At 41.0% G+C, this 15,977-nt stretch overlaps 1 protein-coding gene across 1 annotated transcript in view; it reads left to right on the plus strand.

Moving 5' to 3' along the window:
• The first annotated feature begins 382 nt into the window (after positions 1–382).
• The window catches only part of LOC128887170 (extracellular serine/threonine protein CG31145), an 82,239-nt gene continuing 66,644 nt past the window's right edge, over positions 383–15,977 (plus strand). The window contains exon 1 of the mRNA XM_054142764.1: positions 383–2,856. Within this exon, the coding sequence (XP_053998739.1) occupies positions 2,390–2,856 (467 nt within the window). The 5' untranslated portion in view covers positions 383–2,389. The remainder of the gene's footprint in view (positions 2,857–15,977) is intronic.

Below are 15,977 nucleotides of genomic sequence, written 5' to 3' on the forward strand. Positions count from 1 at the left end.
CCTTGTCGCTTCACATGATAATTTCTGTTCGAAATAATTCTATTCAGTGAAATGTTCGCAAAATCGTTCTCTAACCAAAATATCATCGGATGCAAGCGGTTGCCAAGTTAAAATCACTTTAGAAACGATGCTACGAGAACTGGTTAGCGTCAATGATCGGCACGATCTAACACTTCCCCTATTGTTTGTTTTCCAGACGGCAACGGGGTGGAATCGAAAGGCTGACAGTGTCCAGAGGGGACGAGCAGTCTGCGTTAGACGAGTGAACCGTGCGCGATACATTCCAAGAGTCAGTGAAAGAACCCACCCGACTCGGGGCGTGGTGTTAGCGACTCTAGTAAGAAGACTTTCGGCAAAACGTCGGCACCCGCGATTCCGTTAACGACTCGAGCGGCCCGCGATCGATACGCCGGACTTTCGTTGGGTTTCGCGTCGAAAAGGAACTCTGGACGAGAGGAGATGTCCCGCAAGTGGTTCAAGAGACGAGACACCACGTTCAAGCCGCCAGACATTCGAAGATAGCGAGTCGAGAACGGTTCAACGGCCGCTCGAAGCACGAACATCCGAGCCCGTGATCGGCTTCTTAGCCAGGGATGAGGAGGATTCGCGATTTAGGGCTCGAAGGAACGAAGGGAGGATCAAACAGAGCCTGAGCGATCGCGTACCGTCGCCGAAAGGCGAGCAGAAACCGGGCGGTTTCTTCGACAGGCCTAAATTCAAGTTCAGTTTCAGCGAGAAGTCACGAAGGCCTTCGGAAAAAGGCGAGGAACGCGAAGTCACTGATTCGAAAGAAGGCAAAGAGGACGCGCCCCGCGTGAAATTGCAAAAGAGCGACTCCTTCCTCAAGAAACTCGTGAGGAGTTCGAGAGACAACATCACCGAAGGCTGCGAGAGGCTGGTCAGAAACATTCACAAGAGTCCATCGGTTCTGAAAAAGAAGTTCCTGCCGGGCACTAACGACGACGTCACCAGCGGTAGGAAGGAGGAGATACCAGTGCCGCCTCTAAGAAGAAAGGGATCCGCCAAGAGACCTTTGAAATTCGATCGAGACGGAACGTGTTTCACGAACTCCGTTGCCAAGGAATCCACGAGGATCCAAGTCTCGATCATCTGTCCAACCGTCGACGCCGTCGAAGACGGTTTCCTGTTGGTGAACCAGAGTCCTCGGACCCAGGCGAACAGCCACGAAGCTGTCGCGACCGAATACGTTAACAGGATCTCGTCTGTCCACGCTAGTCATTTTCGCTGCGAGCTTTTGGACGACGGAGATTCGTCGAAAAGCGTCTCCGTGGAGGACGTGGAGGATCTGATCAAATCGGAGAACAACTTACGGTTGCTGGAGCAGCGTGTTCTGATCAGGAGACGCTTGGAGAAGTCGTCGAAGCTCTTCCGAGCCCTCGAGCCTGGACAACGAAGATCCTGGAGCGAGGAGAGCTTGATCCCGACGATTGGACACGCCCGCGACAAATTTCAAGCTGCGTCTCCCGGCCACGGAGACTCCGAGGACCCTGTCACGGTCAATTGCACCCCGATCACCCACAGACGTTGCGATCGATCCGTTGGTACGCGCCAGGTCGGACGTTCCGGGGAGTCAAGGTCGCCGGAGTGGCGAGACAAGACGAAGGTACGCTGGAAGTCGTGGAAAGTGAAACGATCGCCTCCGCCGGATGACTGGCTGGTTCAGAGGTCGGCGGGGCTCCGGTGGACGCTCGATAACGAGCGCGGGTCAACCGATAAGCTGGTTTCAACAAGGAAATCATGGATACCCAGTGACGAGCTACACGCGCGCCGGCAGTCGGCTACGTTCCACGGCGTAAAATGCAAACTTGCAAATTTCGCGGATGCTGGACAGCAGAACGGAGGCGACGCGAAGGGGACGAGAGACCCCGAGCCTGATGAAGAGCAAAGTAAACGCGAGTTAGTGGCGAGACCAGTCGAGAACACGAGCGGTTTCTACGGAAGCAGCAAACCCGACGTTTCTGACCGTGCGACACCTGTCCGCAGCCCGGAAGAAACATTTGCGACAGACAACAACCGCTCCAGCGTCGAGACAGTCGACGACACCTTGTCCTCGTGGAAAAATGAAACGATCATCGGCGAGGTAACCAGTTTCAACGCGTCTGCCTGCGAAGCGAACACTAAATGCGAGTCAGATTTTCCAAGGGTCCAATTGAACGTCTCGAACAGCGTGACAGATGAGCCTGTGGATCGGAAAGACTCTGCGGTGGCTCTCGATGGTGATACGAAGACGATTCGGCCCGAGTATTGTCCAGTTCTGATCGGCCAGGTCGTCGACAAGTCTCACGGGAAACCCCAGGACAGATTCCTGCGCAAGAAGAAAGTTAGGAACGCTAAGTGTCCGAAGGCTCGGGACTCGAACGACTGGAAGATGAAGCTCACGATCAGGATGATCAGGGTCCGCGACAAGTTGATGCTCGGTTTGAGCGCTTTCGCGATACTCTTCACCATTCTGCTGGTGATGGATCTCCAGATGGATTTGGGCTACAGTGGCCATCACCTGGTCCCCAGCCACGGTCGCGTTCGAATAGGCGACGATCCAGGATCGGAGACCATTTATAATAATTTTCGCCGGAAGTTCTTGCAGAGAGTGAACGCCAGCAAGGAACAAAACAGTGCCGACGTGTCCGGTACCACTCAGAACAGCGGGAAGGACATCGGCAATGAGCCTAGGGACTCCAGGACTGAGAAGACTATGGTGCACGATAGTTTTCCGGATTTAGTGAACATAGTGACGAAGGGTTACGGTGTTAGCGTGTACGAAGGTGTTGCTAGAATCAGCGGAGAGGATCACACGGACAATCCTACCTTGGGACAACTGAAGAAGATTAGTCCAAGGTAAGCGTTACATTTTTCTGGTGGGATCAGATTTGAAATCATTTCTTTTGGATCGTTACTTTCAATAGGTATTTGAATACAAAAATTGTATCAATTCGTTTTGAAATAATAGCTCTTCGCTGAAAGAAATACTCGTGAAAATAATATGCAATAGAAAGAATTCATTCGAAGACATTTTCACAGCCATTTGCTTTGAGAAAAACTCTTTCTGCAAAATGTTTATCCATAAGAGATGACCCTTTGTCTAATAATTTGCAATGTTGCTTTTTACGGTCTATTTATTTATTGTGAAAAATATATAACAGACACTTTGCATTTCATAAAATTCTCATATTAAAATGTAAACGAAGAATCCTATACTCATGATTACCTTTCAGCATTCAAAGTAACGATTATGATAAAATGTATCGATAATTGGGGCATTTACACTAATTAATCGAAAGAGTATAAATGTGCAAAGTCTACCAGTTCATTTACAGTTTACGCTTTATCACTACCGATTATGAGTACCCACATTTTCGTATCGCGTCATTCATGTAGTATTTATTTTGCGCAAAATTATCCCCTGGTCTCGATAAAGGGCTCTCAAGCGTTGCTTAACCCTTTGCACTCGAAGTCTTTTTTTCTAGTATCTACCAGCAACTCGAAATGCTTTCTTAGCATTCTCTTGCCACGAATGCTGAGCCTAGACTGGTTTCGGTAATGAGATCTCTAATTTGAGATTTGAGTATATCGAAAATTTGGTATATCGAAGAGGGCACAATTTGATTACACTCGCGTTCTAAACTATTAGGATCGAAATTAATTTTGATTTTAGCAAAAAAACAATATTATAAGAAAATACTTTACGAGGATATAGTAGACTGTTCTCATGGCAGTGGTTCGAGTAACTAAATCTCCAATCTATGCTTTCTAAAAAGAGGACTTGAAAAATTACAAGTCGAAACATCCATGACATACTTTTCGTAGACGGGAGTGCAACGAGATATGATCTCTATAAACAAACGTCCCTTACCAAAATATTATAATAACTACGCTAAGGTTTTCGAAACGTTTTCGTTCGACCCATATCTATTTTCTAATTTCCTGTTGCTGATTACGTCATCGATAATGTTTCTAAATATATGTACTATAGCGTAATGGATCTTGCCCGAACTAGATAACATTTCTCTGGTCTTTTAAATATTGTTACGTCGATTTGGAAAATTTGACACACGTTTCCACGAACTTCATTCATAACACTAGGCAATACTTTCGCGAATACAGGATGCACGCGTAAATAGAATAACTTGAAGTTCTTATCAGCGTTGATGACAATTCTCGTCGTCAGAGAAGACATCTCATGAAAGTTTTCCGTTGACGTTGACTCCAGTGAAAATATCTGTCCCCGTTTCATCGCGAGATAAGCGAGCTAGTCATCCGTTCGCGGTGGCTAATTAAGCGGGATAACGTCCAAAGTGGGAAGTTTAAATCGCAACGGGGTCGGGCATCGAAATCTTTTAAAACGTTTTCAAGCACTCCAAATAGAACTCCCACGTTATTTTTTCACCTTACAGTTGGGAAAGTTTCTGCCATTGATGGCTGGTGGAAAATCCGATCGGTCGGTTGGCGACGGAGTTAGATTGAAGTAACCAAAATCGGTCGAACTTTGCGCGCGGTTTTCCGAGCGAGCGAGTAGAGCTGATAAAAAGTGCAACGTTCGCGTAATTTTAATCGATTTACCCTTAACACGATCACGTGCACGTGTGGATCCATCGAGATTTGCCGTCGAGCGAGCTTCGATACTTCTTCGACTTTTGATTCCGTTGAAATCGAGAACGTCATTCTATCACAACAAGCAGATAAGAGACCTCGTGCCGCAATATGTGGATCACGTATGTTCTCTGCAGCGACTGTGTCGACCTTACGCTTTTAACTCGCGACATCTTGATAAATAATACAGAAATAATGCACGAAGTCAACCTGCAAATTTCAACTGCTTACATCTCGATAACGAAGCAGTTCGAAAATTGGTAAAGGGCTTTTCTATTCGTACACTCTGTATAGTTAGGTCCAAATATTTTCGATCTGTTGATCGTATTATTGCATAAACGTATAATCCTTACTAGCACAATTTATTTCATATAAACGTTTAGATCGATATCTCGAGTACTGTTCGGTATATGAATATTGGTTACTGATACCTGGAAGTGGACGAGAAGTTAGATTGTATAGGAAAAATATAATGTAAATAAATTAACATGCACGTATTCGTAATCAGTATATTTCGTTCGCGTGATTATCGAAACATTCGTAAGATCATATATTTTATTTTTAGTAAATTATAAACGTTAAACCGATTGGTACTGACAAAACTGTAATTATTATTTCAGTATAGTATTATTGAGTCAAAAATACAAAGTGCCATTCAAAAAATGAAGGCCTTGATAATACTAAAAAAAAAATGTTCGACCTTTTTTTATTGCAATGTATGACCAATCGAAAACCGATCAACGTTTGTTTAGAATATTTTTTTTAACGGATTATCGCAAATACTTGAAAAATCGTGAAAAGTGTTACGCAAAACACCCTGTATTTGTTATTTGTCGCCGTCGTGTTGAGATTTATTTAAAAATATCGATTGTAATAAATTTGTTCAACCCAGTTCGCCGTGCAAGCTCGGTATCTCGTATTTTAAGCACGAGGCTAATTTTCCAGTTGCGGGGAAAGGTCAATATTAAAATTCAGTCCACAGGAAATTTCTGCATTAATATATGTATTTATATCGTAAATTGTATACTTTTAGAATTCGAGTCTGTCTCGAATGAAAAATAATGCGCTTTCCTTTTTGTAAAGTTAGGTTTTCGTATGTAAATGTAGATAGTAAAAGAACAATATTTACTTCGTGCCACGGCGAATGGAAAATTAAAAGAGACAAAAATTCAATTTAGTCACACCCTAATTCGAAAGTGCAATCTTCCGTACGACGATAAGAAAAAAATGAGGTACAGTTAGTTACAGCCAAAACTTTGTCAGATATAAAAAGTTTGAACTTGTAACAAAGTTCAGGAATGATATTGAAGAAATAATATGGCGAATGTATTTTGTAAATGTATTTATACACATCATGTAATAATATCGAAGGAATCTTTCTAAATATAAAAAATGAAGGTACTGTGACTTCAGTCTAGAGAATACATTACTCTTACACTTGTACGTTTAATGACGATGTCCAAAATTCTATTTTAAATTGTTTATTCGATCGAGTTCACACTTAACGAAAAATATGAAGCTGACTTTCGCGAGTAAAAATTACTTGTTTCCAGAAATAGACATTTTTATCTAAATGTATACTTACGAAGTCTAATCTCTTTCTCTTATCCTTGCTGCTGATAAGTGGTTTGTTTCGAGCTGTTTGACCATGGAAATTATGCTTCTGCCATACTCTTCGTGCCATTTTAGGATTAGTAGTTTCGTCTTAGTATTTCACGCTTTATTTGCGAATTTAGATTCACTTATCTTTGGATTCTATTTAATTTTTTGTTAGCATCCATCTCTCATCGTAAGCGATATAAATCGCTTTATAAATCGCGATATAAATAGCTGGGCTTAAGTTCGTCATTTCTCCAGAATTGGATAATTCTCCTTCTGCTTAAAGGCGATATTTTTGAACAAATTTCAATCGATTAACCATCATTAAAGTGCCATTTATTTGCAATGTTGGCGTGTCTAAAATTATAATTAGAATTCTGTCAATACCAATCTTAACGTTTATAGCCTGCTAAAAATAAAAATTACATTTTGATAATCATACTAGTGAAATGTAGTGAGAACTTTGATGTCTCGATTAATGCTAAAATTAGATGTATTGATTTTACTTTGCTACTGATTATTAATATCCTAAGTTGCATATTAATTTATTTACATTACATTCTTCCTATACAACTGAACATTTTTTACAGATTTCTAGATGTAAACGATTTTCATGTACTGTAGAGTATCAAAAATAATGTAAACAGAAATTATTTTCCTTAGGACTATATATATATATATATATGTTCATAAAAAATACATAATAAAGGGCTCGAAAGCCCTGATCAGTAGCATTAAAATGTTCTTTCGTGGAATTAGAAAAAGTGTTTAGACTGTTCCATTACATTTACAACAATGCAATTTCAAACATCTAAAAATCTCGTAATAATATAAACCCCATTTCTATTCAATAAATTCATATTCTTATATTATATTTTATTTTCTATCGATATCTATCGATATCTATTTTAATTTATAGTGATTGTTTTATTATCCTTATTTAACCTGTCATACCTCCTCATCAGTTCTAATAATAGATTCTTTACTGTAAGTCAAAGAGATCAATTTCAATGCACGTTTAATTCGATGGGCAGGAATCAGTATGACTTCGAGTTTAAGTCGATTTAAGTCGATGAATCCGTCCTTTCTATACAGTACAATTCCAAACGTCCTTCGAAGGAGACTTCCTGAACCCGCCTGTTAATAATCTCCATTTCGCTTAAATGATTTTATTGTCTCGCGAGCGTGCATCAGCCACGTCGCGTGAACCTCCGTACACACGAGCGCGTGTTGTATTAGCATTCACTCGCTTATGTGTGTGTCCAGCGCACATATTCTTGTGCAAGCAAGTTGTCCGATGGTAAACGTAATTATACCCGATGACAGAAGGAATACGCGTGATTCACGGACTTGTTTGCACGGATGTATTTCCATCGACCGCTGGATTGGACATCGTTCCCAACATGCAAACCCTTCCCACTTACAGGGGTAGTTTTCTATTCAATCTAAACAAAAAATATATATTCATGCAGAGTTAAGGTTATTAAGCAATCTAATCGCATTGCTACTTCACATTGATGGTAAACAAGCAGTTGTAGGGGTAAAAACATCCCTTCGATGAAATATATAAATTCGTTGACAAGAATGTTACATAAAGGATTTTACAAAAGGTATTTTATAGTTTTGATTTTTCTTTTTAATAATAAAATATACTTGTTGGTGTATGGCGGACACTAGCGATGTCATTTTTCATGTTCAATTCCGATCGTGTGTACTTTCATTTAAAATAAAAATAATTTTAATTGCTGTTTCTTATTTGCATTCAGAAGACATTGAAAGGGATAAAAACAGCCATTCAATAAAACTTTGGCTTTTTATCTTTTCATCTTCTCTTCTAATGTCTGCGATAACATTTTTACTTTTGCATCATAAAATATTTCATTCTGCTCTTCAACATTTGCCTTTTATTTAACAAGTAATGCGTACACAATATTTCGGTCTGATATTAAATTTCAGATCTATGCGAATTAAAAAGTATATCTGATCTTTTTTATTTTGAATTAAATTACGAGTAAGTGCAACTAAACATGAAGTACGATATCATAATTGAATATCCTCCACGGTTACGTTGACAGGCATATTTTGTTATTAAAAAATAAAATCCTAAAGGCCGATTCGGAAAACCCTCTAATTTTTATATTTTCCCTTAACTGGGCTGATTTAATTCGATGGTAAGTGCGATTGTTCGCGTGAACGTGATTTCCCTGGCACTTTTCCTCTCTCCTTTCTCCCACGATGTTCCTTTTCGCTGGAGCCTAATTCGTGCCGCTCAGAATTGCGTGTAATTGTCCTGGACAATGGCCGCGTAGCCAATCGACAATTCAGACCGCGTCGACTCGTTATAATCCAGAAGCGCTGGATCGAATTAGGATTACTCGTCTGTGTTAACTCTATAGAGACGGTCGATTGTTTTTTTACTCGATTTCGAGAGCGAGGCGGATTTAATTCGGTGATTTTTTCACCCAACGATTTAAAGGCTTTCTAGTGACATTTTAAAATCATATTCGCGATTCAGCTGCTAGATTGTTATTATTACGAACGGCAAAGTAATTGTGCACTAGAATAAACAGAGAATTTCATTATTATAGAGGAATGCTTGACCAGGGAAGCTCAAGCAGAGGAATTCGTTGGCATAAAACGTACACAAGAGCATTGAAGATCTTCGTGTCTCGTCGTAAATTTATTGTTACTACCTAGTGGCTGAATTACCAGACGCCGTACTGAATAGGAAATATTGTTTGGATACCAGAAGTTTTGTAATGTTTCTTGATATGCAACCTTTTCTATTCTAACTTCTGGAATACAAATAAACAGAGCACTGTTACTAACCCTCGTTGAGTACAGGCAGTAGTTGCACACAATGATACCTTACACCATGTGTCAAGAAAGAAATAATTCCAAGACTGGAGCAAACGTTGAACATGTGTATCTACAACAAGCTGAGAATGTCCCCTGGGAATACATCCCGTGCGGAGCTTTCCCTGAAATCTGTTTAATCGAATTCAACCATGCGATGTTGTCGGTCGCTCACGTGTCCATAAAAAGCTCACCTTTCTTCCCTCGACGGTGTGTTCCCTCGGGAATAGGGATATCGCGATCCCTAGGCACCGTGAAAAACTTCCAGCGATAGGAGCCACCGAGGGCTGCATTGAGACGCAGCAGACTGCATTTTTCATTGCATTTCTCTGGGAAGATCGATCCGAGGGACAGGGATCGAGGGACAAGGGGTTGCGAGCTCGTGTATTATCGAGCACCTGGGAAGGAAAACAAGGAGCATTTCCCCGAAGGTTACACGCTGTAAGCATCCTCGTAAGCACAGACCTCTCTCCGTTCTCACTAGATAGACAGCTCAGGTGACCCCCAGCGCCTAGGGAATACGCCATTGTTTCGCGCCGCACAACCGTCAACAATGCCTTAATGTCCCCGTTCAGGAGGGGTTACTTTATCTTTGAATAGGCTACGTGTGCTCCGTGCACAATGCTAGAGCAGACCTTAGCAATACTTAGTTTACACGTGAACTGCTCGCGCAACAGATATATCCCACGACGACAACGACAATGTTTGAAGCTGTATCGCGAGCGTTCGATGTAGACCAGTCCCAAAGCTTTGCTAACCGACTCTCCTCTTGCGCCGAACTCTACACTGTGGAGCGTAACCATACTCGTGGTATAGCACCACTTGCGCGAATGCGTGACTGTGTCACTATGTGACTGTAACTGTAACGGTAGCTTCGTATTTTACAACATTATTGAATTTTAATGATTCTCGATTTGGAACTTTGTTGCCTCATTGAAATGCCAACGTTGTTACAAAGCAAAAGCTTCGAGAATTGCAATTTTGTCGAATTTTAAAGGTACCCGATTTGCAACTGCTGCCCTTTAGAAAACAAAAATATGCCAACATTGTTGCAAAGCAGAGTCTCGAGATTCGCGACTTTGTTGCTTCACAGATCAATGCCAACATTGTTCCAGAGCAAAATTTTAGAGTTTGCAACTTTGTTGGATTTTAAGGATCGTCGATTTGCAACTTTGTTGCCTTCTAGAAAATACAAACATTATTGCGAAGTTTTGAGATGCGCAAGTGTGAAGTGTCGGGCGTGTTATGTACTGTCAGGAGCTGTCTGATGCTGTCAGTAGCTGTCAGATTTTTGCAACGACCGTCAGGTCCTGTTAGGTACTGTCCAATGCTGTCAGGGGCTGTCAGGTGCTGTAATATCTTTGAGTCACAATATTCAAACTGTTATGATACGAGGAAATGGTACAGGCGTTGGATGTGATTTTCAAAGTATAAATCATGGTCTTCACTTTCTGTCGATTCCTCTGAATAAGTGAAGTGGTGATACAGTGGTATTTAACAATTACGTTCTTAAGAACTACTATATCAAAGTATACAGAGATGGACTTCTATAGATACTGTATAATTTAACTTGAATACTATTGTATAACGCACCTTAGCAAATTCTTATACGCGTTCGATGCAAATTACCACGACGAGTGTACACGTTATTACCCGTGAATTTACACGTGTATAATAGCGTGGCCGGGTTGGAGTTATGCATACACGTTGGAGCGCGTGTGCCCCACGGTATGTACACGCGCTGGCAAACATGCATAATGGCGCATCATCGAGCAGGTTAATGCGTGTGTTGTATCGATTCATCGGCGGAATTTTGGAGAGACACTAAACATTGGGGACTCCAGGAGCGCACAAAGCCTTGGGGATCTCCTGGGCGAAGATGACAAAGGTGCTCGAACCGAGTGCCGGATGTTTGCTCGGAAATAATTCATCGCAACTCGGCTGAGTCGCGGCCAGGTGAATTCACGTGGTAGGAAGTACCTCGGTCTATGAGCTTTCTAAGGGTCTCCATTGATAATTTTGCCAAACTGATAAATTCTCCAGCGCATTAATATTCAGTGCCTCTGTCAACCGCCTCGATTGAACGCTGAGAAATAGTGGGTGGACGCATAATTATCCGACGTTTCTTTTTCGTACCGTTCTGTCATTTGAAATCAGTACTTTTTTTTTTTTGAGGCAATATTTGTTCAGGAGTTAGTTCGTCAACATACGTGTTGATAACCATATTCATTTGCATCATATTCGACAAAAGGATGACATACGATTTGGATGAACTTGTGCTGCACAGGCGTGCATGACCCTTGCGTTCTCCGTGTTTGAGACAATGAACGAAAACAAACGAAATTCTAAAGGTCTCATCGTCGACCGTGACTAAACTAATATTTCCGGCAATATCAGCATGACTCTAAAAAATAGCGTTGCTTCGCGAGTACGTCTTAAACTTTCCCGTGAGTGCTCCTTCGCGTCAGACGGAACAGATGTGTCAAAATTTGAAGGGGACACCGAGTGTTTTCTTGTTCGAAAAAAGCACAGCTCGATATCATCATTTATTGTACCCAGCATTCAATTTTCTCGTGTCCCCTACTTTTATAGACTGTGTCAAGCCAACGGTATATTACAGAACGTCTAATCTTCAAATTTTCCGAGAAACCAACAATTTACGACAGACGTAATTAACATTTGAAATCAGAAATTTCCAGACCTGTCTGTCACCAGTATAAATATCATACCAATCAAGTTTCCAGATACTGGTTGGCGTAGCATTTGAAATGAGATCAGCTTTGATATCGTTTAATCGTTTAACTGGTACTTCGTGTATTTCCAGAAATTCTCAAATAGTAATCCGATTTTTCTCGTGTTCCAGACTTATTTAGTACTGTCTCGTGGTCTAATATCATTTCAAACTAGATTCGGAATTGGTCCTCGTTTTGCATTCTGGAATTCTCGATTAAGTCCCATTGAGGCCATTGCTTGAGAAAGAATTTCTTCATGGGTCACTAATCTGCTCACTAATAAACTAACGAGTAATTGACATTTGTTTATCTTGACATGATAATTCCAGACAGCTGTCTGTAGAACAAGTATTCTAGTTTTGTAGCATAAGTTGTTTATACCACACACGCGTAATCGCGATGCACTTCGAACAATACCGACCCACGAGTGCCATATTGATATGTGAATGAACATGGCCAACCGAACGACTTCCTTCATCTCACCATCCATTTCTCGGTGTACATGACTATAACTCACCGTTCCCTAAACTTTTGGGTCCCTAACTTTGGTCCCTGAAGCCGTTTATATTCCCACAAACTTATGCAAAGCTCCAAAGAGCTTACGTTTATGTGTGTTCTTGTTTGACCATGCCTGCTTTGCCTGACCGCTAGCGGATCATTTTTAATTTTCATTTCCTACATTTTATTCAATTCATTCACTTAATTTCAATCATACCTTGCATCCATTCCATTCGATTTATTTTTGTCTAACAATTCCATTATACCCCTTTCTCTCTTTTTTTTTTAACTTTCCTTTTGATTCACATTAATTGACTTTCTATTTTGCTTTAATTCTCATGTATATTCCTCTCTGTTGTTTTTCACTTTGCATTTATTTCCTTTTGCATTCCTCCCACTTTTCCGTCATTAATCATTTCGTCACCCTTTCATTTTCATTTCACTTCCCTTTCACTTCCCTTCAATTTCTCTTTTATCTTCCCTTCCTTTCCCTTTCAATTTTCTTTTCATTATTTCTTCGTTTCGTTCTCAATATTCTATCTTCTTTTCGCTGTATTCCGTTAATTTCTTGTCTCAATTATCTTTAAAAAATTTGCAACTTTGTTAAGTCCCCATTACTTCGAGATTCACAAATTTTCTGATTTGCACGTGTTCTGTGATTCGCAACATTTTGTTTTCTCGCGTTTCGCAACAACGCTCCACCTTTGCTGGTTTCTTAAAACGCAAGAGAAATTGAAGTAAAAATAGAAGAAAGATGAAATGCAAATTAGCGGAAAGAAAATGAAATGCAAACGAATATGAAATAAATTCCAACCGAGCAGGGAATAAAATGCAAATGTATAAAATTCAAAAGGTGAGAAAAGTAAAGTGGAAAAAGAACAGGTCAGAGCCGCTTCGACTTTTTTAAATGGCACTGTGTGATTTTAACTTCATAACTTCGTGGTTGGCAAAAATACGAGTTCAACGTATAACTATACTATGACCTTCAAGTGTTCTTTAATTGACAAGTATGCTTGAGAAAGCAACAATCCAGATTGCTTACATGATATTACACATATTCTTCTCTATAAAAATAAATATTTTAAGAAACACTTCATACTTCAACACTTCATATTAAAGATAGTTTTCTATACAAAAGTTCCGACATATGCATTAACTCTTTGAGGCACAAGATTATAAAAGAAAAGAAAATTCAAGCTGCACAGAAGAACAGTGTCAACAACTTGCTGACGCGTTTTGTACGTATACATTTTCGATTCCACTTATTGTACCTTTAGCGTAAGTTTATAGTATCGCTACATGTATGAAAAACTTTAAATAAAATAGTAAAGCTAAACAAAAGATGAAATAGTTTTTACGCTACTTAACTTCAAAGAGTTAAGTAACGTTCTTTTAAATGCTGTCCAACTTTTTATCAAAAAATTCATAAATGTGCTTTTTTCTTAAGGTAGGCTTCCCTCCTTAAAAAAAGAATAATAATAGTATCTAGGTTGCGGGAACGAATGGTTTAGCCCTTGGTTTGTCTCGATATCAACAGCCGAGCGATATTTCACGATATTCCTCGAAGTGGTCCCCCAGCGAAGGAAACGTTTCTGCGCTCAACACATTTTTCCTTCCAAGCTGAAAGAAAAAAGGAAACCGTCCCGGCGTCGTAGAGTTAAAATATATCGTAAAAGTTGTAGCATCCGATTCGAGGCGAGCGTTTCGGTCCTTCCTCGTCCCATCGTTCCACGGCATCACGAGAGGCAGGTGCAGCCATTGCACATGCACCGTGTACATTTTCGAGCGGCGCCTGCAACACCCGGGACATTTTTCATCGGGCTTGCTCGCCGATTTAAAGGCAATCCCGCGCCCAGGACTCCGCGGGTCTGCCCCCTTGACGAAAATTAATCGAATACTCGGCCCACAAAATCCTGATTTCCGGCGGTTTCCCGTCGAGAATCGAAATGAACGCTCGAGATTGAAACACTCGTCGCGGAAGACTCGTGGCAACGGGGATATCGAGACGCGAATAGAAATTTTCCCAACTTTGGTCGTCGTAATACAGGCGTGTTCAGAGTCGGTGGATCGCTGACTAACGGGTGGTTTTGTTTTCGTTATTACATCCTCTGCTGGTCCTGCGAGCAATCGAAGACCTGCAAAAATTCACAAATTCTATTGAAGTATACATCGAGAAGACGTATTTCTCGGTAACTAAATTATAAATGTTTATGTATGCAAACAGCATAGGTCTCTTATGCATATAAAATACGCATTGATATATGGAAAAATAAAATGTACTACTAATGTAATAAAATAATCGTAATGTATTATTTTGTATTCATGTATGATATATTACTATTGCTATTATTCATTGCTATTAATATACATTTGTAGAATATGGTGTAATATGACCACACGACGATGTGCCAATATAATGGCATGACTATATATGCTTTTCCAGAAGCTAAAAACGAGGCTGCTGAAAAAGTCTGAATGATTTGAAGTTCGAGGGAACGATTGCTCGTAGATGTCTCGCGACGAGGAACGTACTGTCTGCTGTTGTCGTTATGTCGTTTCCTTTCCCGTCGAGTAATTGCCCTTGCTAACGAACACAACGCCGCTTTGTGCCAGTCGAATCGCCTCGGTGGAAACTAGAACGGATCCGTTTCGACGGAACGTCTCAAAGTTTCGAGCAGATGTTGCTTGTTCTGTGATTTCGACGCGGCGGAAGCTGGCAAGCGGTATTCGGTAGGCGTGTTCGGTAAATTAAAGGTTTTAGGGCTGATGCTAAACGCTATTGGTAGCGATCAATGGATGTTTGCGTTTGTAGTGGTGGCTTACATTCGGAAGGATTCAATTTGCAGAAAAGCTTTCTCCTGAGTCGCTTTGGAGATTCAAGTGTTCTTTTGAAGACTTTTTCGCGTTCGTCGCTTTGATTTTGGACATCTGTATTTCTTTAAATATGTTTTAGATGACAGAGCTAATCTTGGACACGACTTACGTCGACTTACATCGACTTACTCCGCCTTATAACTCCGCCAACAAGTATGGTACAGGAGAAAGTTCTGATCCGGACACACTTCACAATATATACTTTACACTTTACACTCTTTATATCTAAAGATCTTATTACAAGTTCGCAGCCATTAGCTCTCGGAATTACTCGAAGGATTGTTCGTCACGGATAATACCGATTACCAGGTCTCACTACGTGGAGGTTGCTGCGACTGGAGACACGAAGATAGAAAGAATCAAAGTTCCTTCGATCTCCCTCTACATAGAGTATACATACGTAGATGCATACTCTACGTAGAGTCGTCGAGCTTAATACTAAGTACGTAACCGTGGAAATCAAAGAAAACAAACTCCCTTTGATTTCCAAAGTCTAAGTCTGAATCTGCCAAATAATTATTTGAACTAAATGGAAGCTAAATGGAAATCGCGACACGACGCGACCATGTAACTGGACTTACTGAGTCAGTTCTGTTTCCTCTCGTTGGATCTGGACTCGAGAGGAAGACGACCGACGCCTCCGGACCAATCCTTCACACCTTGCACCCATCTGGGAGCCACGACGGACCCGACTTGCATCCGTCTCACTGCGCCGGGAGCCTAGGACTACACCAGCCGGGATACAGGGAGTAGAGAACCGATCCGGAGGCGCCGATTGTCTTCCTCTCGAATACAGATCCACCAGGAGGA

Source organism: Hylaeus anthracinus, unplaced genomic scaffold (genome assembly GCF_026225885.1).
Source record: "Hylaeus anthracinus isolate JK02 unplaced genomic scaffold, UHH_iyHylAnth1.0_haploid 11985, whole genome shotgun sequence".
Taxonomy (NCBI): Eukaryota; Metazoa; Arthropoda; class Insecta; order Hymenoptera; family Colletidae; genus Hylaeus; species Hylaeus anthracinus.